Here is a 13,988-nt window from a genome sequence, read left to right as displayed (position 1 = left end):
CATGAAATGGTATTATATTTTAATTAATAAAATGACCTTTTAGATAAATGTCATTAGTATTTTAAGTTAGTTGAATTCTTTATTGAACTTTGGTTTGGTGATACTATCCAAATATATACACCAATAATATTTAAAAAAAAATTCTATAATAATTAGCTTTAAAATCCTCACAATCAAACCCTTATTTTAGTTCATTGTGCTTATTTTAGGTTCACTTTTAATGGGATTTTAGGTTTAAAATATTTAATAAAAATTGAATTTGATGGAATACGCATTCTAGATTAAATTTAAAACTGTGATTGAGAAATCTTTGAAATTTAATTGTAAAGTTTAAGCTTACATGTTGTTTATTTGGAAATCATTTCAATTATGGCGTCTTCAAATTTATATCTTTCGGATACTCTAAATTTCGATTCTAGTATATAATTACAAGTTTTTATGATCTGTTTGGATTATTCTAAAATACATATCAAATTCACGTTTGTTAAATATGAGTCATACAAATATCATGACTTCAATTAGTAAATAGAAAATATTATATAAGCCTATTATTTAGAGATATGGAGTCTTAGATATTATTGATATTTCGTAAAATAAATGGATTAAAAATATTATTTTAAGATATGTTAGCTAATACATATAACTTATGTTTATAGATTTGGTGTTTCACGAGACTTTTGGTTAAGTTATTAGAATTAATATAAGGATGTCAGGTGCATACACTCCAATTTCGACGTTATTTCGCAAAAGATCCACGATTATGGATTTGGATGCATATTATTGTTATTAGTGCTTTATTGTTTCTTATCTGTTGGAATTCTGCATTCGGTTATGTTCTTTTGATATTCGATCTGATTAATAGTATGTCATGTGAGCTACCTCTTTGTTCATGCGGATCAAAGTGTTGCATGTGATTATGAATGTGAGTTACCTCTTGTTTTCCTATGGTCGGAGTGTTTAATGACGATATCATTAATAGTCTGTCATATGAGCCACTTCTTGGTTCCTGCGGTTCAAAATTCTGCCTGAGCCAACTCTTTTTTCCTATGGTCAAATGCTGAATAATAAAATATTCTGATATGGATTACGTTATTTCATTCTTTTTGAATTTTGGTATTCTATCTGCATGTATATTTCTTATTTGTTATTGTGAAAACTTTTGTCATCATCTTTAAGATTGAATTAGTGGATGTATGCAGGAGTATACTGAATAATTTGTCTTTAGGTACTGATCCAGATGATGAGAATAAAACAAAAAATATTTTGAGAAATTGTCAAAGAAGAAGATAATTTGAGAAGTCTATTTGTAAGGCTTGGAGATGTAATATGTTCTTTTGTAAGTTTCAATTAATGATATTGGGTATTTAGTCCTTAAACAAAGTTTGTATTAGGTAATTGACAAAAACTTATGTGAGACGGTCTCACGACATGTAACATTTATCCCAATGTATAGTTCCTTTTTTTTTCCTTATTTGTACTACATACGTTTTGCTCTTTCTAATTAGAGTAGGTCTCATGTGAGACCGTCTCACGGATCATAATCTGTGAGACAGGGTCAACCCTACTCATATTCACAATAAAAAGTAATATTTTTAGCATAAACTTTTTCATGGGTGACCCAAATAAGAGATCTGTCTCACAAATACGACCCGTGAGACCGTCTCACACAAATTTTTGCCTTCTAATTAAATAAGGGAATATTTGTGATGAGAAATCTTCAGGAAATTATCCAATTGCTCATTTGCCAAAGTCAACCTATCAATTTATTATAAAGACCTAGCCAACATTTACGTGGTAATGCCAACTTTTAGACTTGCAATTTATAAATCCAATTCAATATTTGGATAAGAAATATATGCGTATCAGTGTTATGCGATTATGTTTTACAAATAATTTTTTTTAAAATTCATAGTGTTATATGATTATTTAGATAAGATTGAAACAAATATTGTAGTTAGATTTAATCTTATTGAATTTATTGTAATTTTTTTGCTAAATATTATATAATAAAAGATTTATTAAGAGGGATAATTTTACCCACCTAAATAAAACATGCTATGATTAGGGGTGGTATACCGTACCATACTGTATCGAAATTATATATCGTATCGATAATTACGGTATAAACAATTTTTATATTGATACCACCGATTTTAGGTATGTCGAAAATTCAGTATATATAACTAGCATACCGATTATACCGAAATTGTACGGTATACCGAAATTTCGGTATGGTATCGGAATATATCGTTTTATACCGAAAAAATTTTAATTTTTTAAATTTATTGTTTTAAAATATTATATATTTTAAAATATATATGTTTTCGGTATTTTGGTATATACCAAAATTTCAAATTTCATACCGTTAACGTACCGAAAAATTCAGTATCGTTACCGTACCGTATCGAAATCTTCGGTATACCTGAAAATTTGGTAAATTCGATATTTTTTCGGTATGATAATCTCGGTATACCGAAAATTCGGTTTTTTTTCCCACTCCTAGTAAAACCCGAAACTTTAAACTCTAAGTACCTCATGTTTAATATAATTCTAGCAACAATCGTACATGATTTTCACGTGCTCGCATAATTTAATTATTTGAAGAAATAAATTTTTAAGAAAAATATAAGAGATAAAAAAACATGTGAGTTTTGAGATAAAAAAGAGATAAGTAGGAGAAAATATGAAAAGAAGATGGAGAAATGTATATTGATTATCAATAACCACTCATCGTCAAAATCTGGGACGTAGCCAGGAAATAATTTGAGACTGGGCTGAATGAATCGATAAACAACATTAAATAATATAAATCAAATATTTAAAAAATTTGAATGGGCTATGGGCTAAAATTTGAGTCATTTCCTTGAGATCGCTTCATGTTGGGAATGGGCTATGGACTAAAAATTTTAATAACTTCAAAACACAAGGCTAAAATTAAAAAAAAAAAAAAAAAAATCAATCCATATTTTTTAGTATGCCCAAAAATCTAGCCTGGGCTGGAGCCCACCCCAGCCTTTGGGGTGGCTCCGTCCCTGGTCAAAATTATATAACAAATATTATGCATGGATAAAATTGAAAATAAATTTTAGTTCCCAAAAGGCAAAAACTTATTTGAGACGGTCTCACGGGTCATATTTTGTGAGACGGATATCTAACTTTGGTCATCCATGAAAAAATATTAGTTTTTATGCTAAAAGTATTACTTTTTATTGTAAATATTGGTATGGTTGATCTGTCTCACAAATAAATATTCGTGTGACCATCTTATAAGAGACCTATTCATTCCAAAATAGTTTCTACGAGGTGGTAAAGTATTAAAGAACAGTAAAGAAATATTAAAGATTATTGGGCTCATTGACATGTAACGTGTGCTGTATATAAACATTTATTGTGTTAGATAATTATTTAAAAAATTTATAAACTACATTAAAATGTAAAACATTTGAAATTATTTTTTTATAATTTTTTAAATAATTAACTATAATAATTATTTAAGTATGATAAGTTTTTACTATTTTTAAAATATTTTTTATGAGAGGGTTTTACTCACGTAGTTACATCTTGACTCGTTTAAAGCAAATATCGCTGATGTATAAGGTTAAATGAAATATAACAATTCAAAAATTCAAAAATCTACATAAAAAATAAAGAATTATGTGGTTCATTTTAAAAAATTTGGAAAGTGCATGCCATATGACATGGTAGTATTAGGTATTATAAATATAATAAAATAGATTTTGGTAATACATTTCATTAAATAAATAAGTAAAAAATAAATAGAACATGGCATGACACTTGCAACCATTTATTTCTTAGAGATACAACATGAATAATTCATATCCACATGGTCCAGATTAACTAGGTATTGGCCAAATTAATATCACAATAAAAATAAAAGTTATATACTTAGCAACTAGAGCTAAATATTAAATAATGGTTCATTAAATATGGAAATATTCAGTGTAATTTCAATGTTCATACGGTCAACTGAACACAAACTATATATAATTCTGAAATAATTATAGGAAATATTATTTCAGAAGGGAACAAATATTTTTTTTAAAATACGTGTAAAGACATGCTGAGAATTTCTTGATTGAAAACAAAAAAAGTCAATGTCTTGCTGTAAATCATGTTACATCGTCATTATTTTTATGTAAGAATTGTCAATTTTCAGTTAAATTATCTATTTTCCTATGTAAATTGTAGCCAAATAGAGTACGTTAAGTTGCTTGACTCAACGTTTCACAGCTCGAATTCACGCGTTTGTTCTCATGTTACTTTGTATTCCAATTTTTTTAAAGATCTTTGACATTATCTTATAAAATGCGAATGCAAAACTATCTGAAATAGATTTGACTATGATTTTATTGAAATCGCCTACAATTAAATTCAAAATCGATTTTTGTTTTTGTTTATATGAATCCGAAGCGGAATCTGTTGGAATTTGTTATGCTTAATTAACTGAAAGTTAAGCAAGGAAAAAACTCAAAACGATAACACCAAAGAAAAAACCACGCTCCTGAAAGTGGTTTCAAGAATCATTTTCGAGTTTTATGATATCATTGATCATCAAAGTGGTGTCTTTTGATGTTTCCTTCAAATCTTTTGGTTCAATAGACCCCTATATCTTGAGAGAACATGTATATCTACATGTAAGCAACAATAAATATATATAGAAGATCAAATACATCATTTAACATACGTACTTTCCATCATATTTCTGAACATTTTTCATGCATTTATTTTGCGTCTTTTTCTTTCAAAAAAAAAAAAGAGTTTATATCATTTTTTATTATTGAACTTGTGATTTATTGTGTTAATTTCGTAAATTGAAGTTGTATCTTGGGAAAGAGTGACATTTTCTGAAAATATCAAAAGCGCGACAAAATCTTATTAATGATATAATGTTCAATACTAGCCTAAATTTGATATATTCATTATCATCTTCTGGTTTTTTCATTCGCAGGTATCCGTCACAAACCGGATCGAAATTGGTTATTTATGGTTTAATTCTAATTCTTAGACATAAAAATAAGAAGTCGGAACCGTAATCATAATCATAACTATAGTTTCAAATTAATCTTAAACTTTAAAATAATTTAGGATACATGGACAACTTAATTTATATAGCCTAAGTATTAATTTATATAATCTAGATTTAACTATTTGTTTTAAAATAATCTAAAATAAATGTTCATGATATATGTATATATATATATATATATATATATATATATAAATATATAAATATATAAAGTTTTGTTAAGTTATCTATCAATCGTACCCACCTATTTATCTAACAAAAAGTTGATACTCATCTATTAAGTATAATGATGTTATCAAAATTAAATATATAATAAATGAGTATCAATTTTTTATTGATAAATATAATTGATTAGTAGCATAGTAAATTTACATGTATACACAAGTGTTAAATAACTAACTTGAATTATTCTGGTTCCCAACAAGTTGATGCCTTGGAAACTGGGAATTCGATTTGGTCGTCACATGAAAGTTCGTGCCACCACAGCAGCCCTAAAATTCGGACTTTTATTTTTTATTAACAAAGATTTTCTCCACGTTAGTTTCAATTTTAGAAACCAAGATCTACTTTTACAAGATAAAATAAAAACATTATGGAATCTAATTTGATTTTCTTCCATAATTGTTTTTTTTACTATCACAACACAGGGATCATTCAATTTTATTTGACTTTTTCAGCATATAACAAAGTATTTTACTATTATATAATATTTATCTTGATCAAACTTCTACAGTATGTTAGAATCAAAAGTTATAGATATTAGTAATGCATAACTTTAATTTCTTATAATTGTGGCTGCATAGAGTGCATCTACTTGAGTGATAATGGTTAGGTTATTAGACCATGAGTTTGGAGATGTGTGTTTATCTACTGGTGTTGTATCATATCCAACAATATAGCCAACAAGATCAAGCGACGCAACGTCAGTAGCTTGATAACAAGAACTTCTCACGAAGTCACTCATCTCAGTACTACTCTCACTCATGCACGCTTAACCCAACACATTATAATTAGAAGTATCAACAATATCTAATGTCATGTCAGCAATTTTTATAATCATGTCAATACTGTTAAGATTGATGAAACTGTTTAGAAAAGGTGAATACACAAATAACAAGATTTTTCTTTGCTATTTAATTCTTGGATTAACAGCCATAAAGAATCTCAATATGGCTCGATAACCAGGGGCGGATTTAGTGTAGGGCGAACGGGGGCCACGGCTCCCCCAAAAAATTTAAAAAAAATTTTTAGTATATATTAATTTTTTTAAACTAAATATATAAACAGATATATATACATATGGCCCCCCCAAAATGAGTGGTATGTCCATGTATCTCAGTGGCTAAAGCCAATTATAACGTTTGATCCGCCCGAGTTCGAAACCTGAAGAAACCTTTTTTTTTGCTTAGCGACGGTTGTGACGAAAACTGTCGCAAAATTTGCGACGGTTTTTCAAAAACCGTCGCCCTATAGCGACGGTAGTTGAAAAACCGTCGCAAAATAAACTAAGCGGCCCCCCCAGTTCCCACATCCTAGATCCGCCCCTGTCGATAACACCTGACTATCTTTGTGTTGTTTTAACAAAGTGAGGAAAAATATTGGTTGGACTCGTTGAAATATTATGGCTTTCAGCGAGGCTTTAAACAGTATGGTATACAAAAGAGTAAATAAAGCAATAAGTAATATAACAAGAATTAAGGTGTTTTTAAAAGTTTAATGATGCTGTAATTCTTCTAAGTCCCCTTATTCTTTTAGTAAGTAATCACATGTTGCGACTCCTAGTTAACAACACTCTCAAAACAGACTAATTTATGTTCTAACTCTTTCTGATAGCGACTCAGCCTCCATATTTAATAATATAACAGGAAGACACAATAACGAACTATGTTTGATGATATTTCAAATGCATATATCAAAAAGAAAATGCATCAAATAAATAGACAATCATATTTTCGATCTCATAAAGAACTAGGCTCGAAAGTCACTCGTTGATTTCGAGATAACCACGTGTATCGGGAATACAATATAAAAGAACCACGGTTAAGAAGAATGATAGAGTTCAACGTGAATGTCATAATATCATGTCCTAAACTAAATAGCATAATATGCTAAATAAATAAACATATAAATCAACGAGAGATGAGTGGGTATCATGTGAGACCGTCTCACGGATCATAATATGTGAGACGGGTCAACCCTACCCATATTCATAATACAAAGTAATACTCTTAGCATAAAAAGTAATACTTTTTCATGGGTGATCCAAATAAGAGATCTATCTCACAAATATGACACATTAGACCGTATAACACAAATTTTTGCCACGAGAGATATAATTCGTATAAAATACATGAACCGCTTAAATACGGTAAGCATAATTTATAATTTACCACCGACTTTGAATAACGTCCCAATAACTATCAACTTTCCTTCAAAATCTTCGTCCTGAAATGATTAAATATTTACAAAAATTCTCAATGTTGCCACAATTCTCTAACAAAGCTAAAATAATATAACTTATTTCCAAAAATTATTAAAGTGTGTAGATTTTTGTATGAATATTCCCAATATTAGATCAGAAAACATCAAAGTGAGATTCGATCAATTCAACAGGCTCTTACACTCGAAAACAGAATCCATGTACAACACGATTTGATACAGTTTCTAGATTTGGCTTTGATTCGATGCTGGATGTGGGGCACTGCCCCACACCATATCAAGGGCCAGGATTTCATTTCATGGGGGAAAAAATTAAAAAAAAAAATAAAATAAAATGGGCCAGAAAAAATTCTGGCCCTTGGATGCACCCCTGCAGGCAGTGCCTGCAGGGGTAGCATGAAATATTCATTTGATCAATGTATAACTCATTATTGACTTAAATCAATATCTAGCAATTGGAAATGAAAGACAAATGGATATATAAGTTTTTCTAGTTGAAAGCATATTCAAAATCGCAATCGTTTATACCCAGAATTTACTAGAACACATGGAAGCAAACCAATTCGCAAACATAAATCTGTAACAGATCAGCAGTTTCAAGAAAATGTGCATAACTATCTCGATCTCGATTCTTGATGGAATCAAACGATGCTCCTTTCATTTCGAAGATACACAAATCTCTACAACTTTCATTTGAGCCATATATCCAAAATCTCAGTGCACATAGCTCATATCCTCGATTGTCTATTACATCTATTATATATGGGTAAAAATTTAAATTATATGATTTAAAAAGAGGAGGTGATCATATATCAAATTTGTGCCTCACCAAGGTCATTGACTTAAATATTCCCTTTTTTTATCACAATTAACGATTAAACCCAATACAGTAACATAAGTTTTAGCTGGCAATTAAATATAACATATTTAATCAACTAAGAAATCCATCCAGAATACTCGTGTTCCAATTTTTGCATTTGAATTGGCCTTCGCAAAATAGTCAACTATGTCCTTCTCGGAACAAAACACGACAACCTGTAATCCTCCATTTCTTCATCTATATAAACACGCTTTTTCAGGTCTATTGCCCATTCAGTAACACACGAAGAAACTCAAAGTAAACCAGAGCTCATCAATGGCGATCGAGCTCAGATTCTTCACATTAGTAGCTTTAATGTCCTTCTTCCTCCCCGCATTGTCCTTTTCAAACCCTTATATTGATTTGTGGTGCAACAAAACCCCATACCCCGAGCCATGCAAGCATTTCTTGAGTAATAATCCGCGCCATTTCTTGCCAAAACACAAAGCTGACTTCCGAAAAATATCCATTGAGTTGGCTTTGGAACGAGCGTTAATAGCTCAAAGTAACACGAAAAGCCTCGGCCCCAAGTGCCGGAATGAGCGTGAAAAGGCGGCCTGGGCTGATTGCTTGAAGCTGTATGAAAGCGCCATCGAGCAGCTCAACAAAACTATTGACCCCAACAGCAAGTGCACTGATTTTGATGCGCAGACATGGCTCAGCACTTCGCTTACGAACCTTGACACTTGCCGGACCGGGTTCTTGGAGCTCGGAGTTTCTGATTTCTTTCTGCCATTGATGTCCAACGATGTTTCCAAGCTGATATGCAACAGCTTGGCTCTTGGTGATAATCGCACTAATCATGAAACAAGTGATTACTATAAGGGTGGCTTTCCTACATGGGTTTCGCATGGGGACCGGAGGCTGCTGCAGGCCGGGTCTGTTAGGCCGAATGTGGTGGTTGCACAGGACGGATCGGGGAATTACCGGACTATTAAGGCAGCCATTGATGCAGCTGGGAGGAGGAGCGGAAGTGGGAGGTTTGTTATACATGTAAAGAGGGGTGTTTATAGGGAGAATTTGGATACTAAATTGAAGAATATTATGCTTGTTGGTGATGGACTAAAGAAAACTATTATCACCGGAAGTAGAAGCGTTGGCGGCGGCTCAACCACTTTCAACTCCGCCACCGTCGGTGAGTCACTCTGGCGGCCGCGCCGCCACCTCCCTATTGTTTGACTTATAATTATAGTAACTAATTAGTTACTTTGAATTTGAAATATGGCCCTTTTTCCCGTTTCGAGGCATTGAATGAGAAATGATTTAATTAATCATGTGTCAAGTAGAATTAATATGTTAGTGTTATTATTATATAATAAAAAATAGATATATTGTGAAACGGTCTCACGAATCTATATCTGTGAAACACGTCGACTCGGTTAATACGTGGAGTCATAAGTAATATTTTTGACATAAAAAATAATATTTTTTTCATTGGTCGGATTGAATATAAGATATGTGTCATAAATTAATTGAATCGTAAGATACTCTTATAAATTTTTTCTATGTTATATAAGTTATGCTCAGGAAAAGTATAACAATCGACTTTAAATTACTTTGTTTTAAATGCTTCTGTTCGTTTAATATTCAAATGCCCTTAATTTCTTTGATTCACATGCATTACTATTCTTGAGAGTTGGCTCACACATTCCAAAAATCTCTCAGCGGTGACCGGCGAAGGCTTCATAGCTCGTGGCATCACCTTCCGCAACACCGCCGGTCCACAGAACCATCAGGCAGTGGCCCTACGCTCTGGAGCCGACCTCTCCGTCTTCTACCAATGCTCATTCGAAGGCTACCAAGACACACTCTACGTCCATTCGCAGCGCCAATTCTACAAAGAATGCTATATTTATGGCACCGTCGATTTCATCTTCGGAAATGCCGCCGTTGTACTCCAGAACTGCATGATCTACGCCCGCCGCCCCATGGACAAGCAGAAAAACGTTGTAACAGCCCAAGGCAGAACTGACCCGAATCAGAATACCGGGATTTCGATCCATAGTTCAAGAGTCATGGCTTCGCCTGAGTTGGTGCCTGTTCTAAGTTCTTTTAGATCATTTCTGGGACGTCCTTGGAAGCAGTATTCAAGGACTGTTTATTTGCAGACGTATTTGGATACATTGGTGGATCCGGCGGGGTGGCTGGAGTGGGATGGAAACTTCGCTCTGGATACGCTGTACTATGGAGAGTATCGGAATATTGGTCCGCGTTCCGGGACTAGTCGGAGGGTTCGGTGGAGGGGCTACCGAGTTATAACAAATCCGACGGAGGCTGGGAGGTTTACGGTGGGGAATTTCATTGCGGGGCGATCTTGGCTGCCTGCCACTGCCGTGCCCTTCAATGCTGGACTTTGATTAATCTTTGCTTTGGTTATGCTTCATTTCACGAAGTGTTTATTTTGTTATGGTTGCTTGTTCATTTGATTATTCATTCAAATTCTTAATTTGGAAAATATTTGATCATCTACAACTATCTCTTTCTATTTACATTAGGTATCTTGTGAGACGATCTCACGAATCTTTATCTGTGAGACGGGTCAACCCTACCGATATTCACAATAAAAAAAACAATACTCTTAGCATAAAAAGTAATATTTTTTCATGGATGATCTAAATAAGAGATCCGTCTCACAAAATACGACATGTGATACCGTCTCACACAAGTTTTTATCTTCTAAATTTAATATTAAATAAAAAAAGACCCTTAAAATTTTGATATATTTAAATAAGTTTCCCACTTCTTACAACTTCCAACTTACTTGTCCTTTAGGTACACTACAAGAAGTAAATGTCAATAGTGATGTTATTGCGATAAATTGGCTTTCCGTCTTTAACTGTCGAATTTTTTTGTGTTCACTCCTTGGGTACTTTTTTAGTATCACATTTTCATAGGAAGTGTATCACATTTCCACATGAAGTGTACCACATTTTGTGTGACATAATACCACAATTTTGTGGATAGAGAGTGAACCCAAAGAAATATTTTGATTGGGGATTTTTCACCAACTTCCCCTATTTTTAACCTTTACTTATTTTAAGATTCACTGTCGAAATAAGTTGAGATTAACAAGTGCTCACTTTTAATCAAAGAAATGTTTTGATTGAGAATGAAATCAAAGTATCACGTTGGATTAGAAGATAATGACGAAGATCTTGAGTTAATACGATGAAATGATTTCTCATTTGGTACGAGATCTTTTGGATAAAGTCCAAAAGTAAATTTATGAGAACTTTGGTTTAAAATGGACAATATCATACCGTTAGATATGCGACAAATTCCAATTTTTGGATGAAGACAATACTCAAGCACCCAATAAACATAAACAGTAAATCATATTGATCTTAACTAAATGAGAGATTTGCTAAAATCAGACCATAATAATACAATTTTATTTATAATCATAACTATTTACAATTATAGTGCTTTCTATCAGAGAATTAAGACCTTTACAAAAAAATTCTAAGTAAACAAAATCTATCTATTGTTTGGATGCTTTCTTTTACGTGTAAGGTGAGTTTTTGGCTCTTCCATCTGCTATGGATGATGTTGCTGTCTTGGCTGAGATTGTTGCTACAGAGCTTCACTGTAATTAAGCCAGATGGCTTCAAATTCACTCCTACAGCTCCTACCGCTGCCTCTAGGAACACTAGACACTCTTGGAGTCGAGAACATTGGTTGAGCTGGTCTAGATGTTGATTGGAGTGGTCTGCTAGGCTGTGCTGGCACTCTATTGCTAGTTTGAGCTGGCCAACTGCTAATTTCCCCCTTATTTGCTTTATTCAGAAAGTGGGTCACCAGCTCACCAAGCTGAGCTTCAACTGAGCCAATAGTTTTGGCCGAGGCATCTTGTTTCTAAAGCATGAGCTCCATTTGCTGAATTTTGTTGACATCTTCTTGCTGTAAGAATCTTCTGATTGCATCGATCAGCATGAAGATGTCAGCATTCTTCTTGTAAGATCAGGTTTATAAGATCAATTTTGGATGTTGACAATACTTAATGCAGAGAAATTCTGCTCCACGTGCAAACCTGGGAGTTCTGGATAAGATTCTTGCAGCATGTCATGTGATGTGATCTCGATGAAATAGAAGAGTCGGGTAAGGGGCTCCACGGCTCCACCGGATCAAATCAATAATTTAGTATTTAGGAATTTGAGTGAAGATAATGGCTTTGATAACACTTGCAAATAAGAAAGGAACTCGTGAATGGGCGTCAGAGAAGTATCCGACGTAGCCACTCCGATGCTTAAGTTAGTAGGTTGAAGATGAACACAAGCAAATATATCAGAGAATATATGTGAGTGCTTGAGAGTTCAAGGATTTCAGTATCATTAAATGAGAAGTATACCTGTTATTTATAGGAGAAAAAAGGGGGGTAGGTAGCTCGTTTCCCATGCCACCTACTAAGTATGGTAAGTCGGCTGCTCATACTATATTTTCTGATGACTTCTAGAATATTTCAAGCCCAAGTTGTTCTGACAAATTAGACAGCTTGTATCAATCACACTCGAGTGTGGAACAATTCTCGAGGTGGCCAGGGTGGCAAGGTACTCGTGTGCTTGTGACGAAGGCCCGGGCTATTGACTACCAGGGAAGAGGAGAAATGCCCGGCTAGTAAGGAAAGTACCCGGCATATTGGCTCTGATCTGAGCTATTAATTGATCTGGGCTATTCAAATTCCGACGGCGGTAGAAAACAAGGTGGATTTGTAATGTTCATAGTGAATGAAATCCCAAGTTTGAGGTGTAGAGGATTAATTTTGAATATCACCATTTAGAACTTGCGATTATTTCACGACGGGTTATGCAATTTTTTTCTCACTAGTCACTACTTTTTGAACCTTTTTTTACTTGGATGCCAATTACCTTGAACATTTGTCAAAGAACTGAAATCAATACCATTTTCATTATCATGCAAAATAATCAATATATGCAGATAATGGGAAGTAAATCTTGTGCTGAATTCACTCATAAGGATATTATGGCTTCATCACCTGAAGTTGTTCGGTCTTTTCTAAATGACATGAGTAAAATGGTGAGACTCAAGGCTGAAGAGGTAGGCACACCACTAGTCCTTATGTATAATAGATTGAAATTGATAACTTCTCTATTTCTGCTGGTGGCATTTTTGCATGGAAAACTTTGAGGCAAACATCTTTAGCAGATGCAGTGCCGCATGTCGTATAAAACTTTGAAGAATCATGAAAAACTCATTTCATGGCTACTGGAGATTTTCATGGAGTCGCCGTCTCTTCTCTAATACACATAATTCCACTTATTATTCCGTATTTGCTGCTTTAAGAGTTAACAAAGCATTGAACTTTCTTTTTCTTTTGGTTGGTCATTTGTATAATAAGCTTGGGCTAAGGCGACCTTCGGCTGATTTATCACGGTTTTCTGTACGTCTTATCTCCCTTACGACAGCTGCTGTTTTGTTTCATGGAATAGCTATCATTCCCTTTAGAAACAATTTGTCTGGTTGAATTTAGATTTGTTTCCTCCATCGTTGAAGGTACGGTCGCCTCATTTGATTATATGCCATGAAATTAGCTTAGCTTGAAAATGTTTTACCTCAATGAGTTGCTATGTGACATGACACTTCAAGTGTTTTGAGTCCTATTCATCTTCAGTTTATCCATATGGG

General features: G+C 33.3%; 1 protein-coding gene across 1 annotated transcript; it reads left to right on the top strand.

Annotated features, from left to right (window-relative positions):
* The first annotated feature begins 8,593 nt into the window (after window positions 1-8,593).
* Window positions 8,594-10,802, top strand: LOC140808406 (probable pectinesterase/pectinesterase inhibitor 17). The gene is made up of 2 exons (XM_073165531.1): window positions 8,594-9,480; window positions 10,011-10,802. The coding sequence occupies exons 1-2, from the start codon at window positions 8,622-8,624 to the stop codon at window positions 10,700-10,702; spliced, it is 1,551 nt and encodes a 516-aa protein (XP_073021632.1). The 5' UTR covers window positions 8,594-8,621; the 3' UTR covers window positions 10,703-10,802.
* The last annotated feature ends 3,186 nt before the right edge of the window (window positions 10,803-13,988 follow it).

Source organism: Primulina eburnea, chromosome 12 (assembly GCF_022965805.1).
Source record: "Primulina eburnea isolate SZY01 chromosome 12, ASM2296580v1, whole genome shotgun sequence".
NCBI classification, from domain to species: Eukaryota; Viridiplantae; Streptophyta; class Magnoliopsida; order Lamiales; family Gesneriaceae; genus Primulina; species Primulina eburnea.
The sequence above is the reverse complement of the archived record's forward strand: the minus strand, read 5'-3'. Positions and strand labels throughout refer to the sequence as shown.

Excerpts from the sequence above, each read along its gene's own strand:
- LOC140808406 (XM_073165531.1), top strand. The coding sequence starts at position 8,622 with ATGGCGATCGAGCTCAGATTCTTCACATTAGTAGCTTTAATGTCCTTC. Across the intron at positions 9,481-10,010 it reads TTTCAACTCCGCCACCGTCG|CGGTGACCGGCGAAGGCTTC; the intron begins GTGAGTCACTCT and ends AAAATCTCTCAG.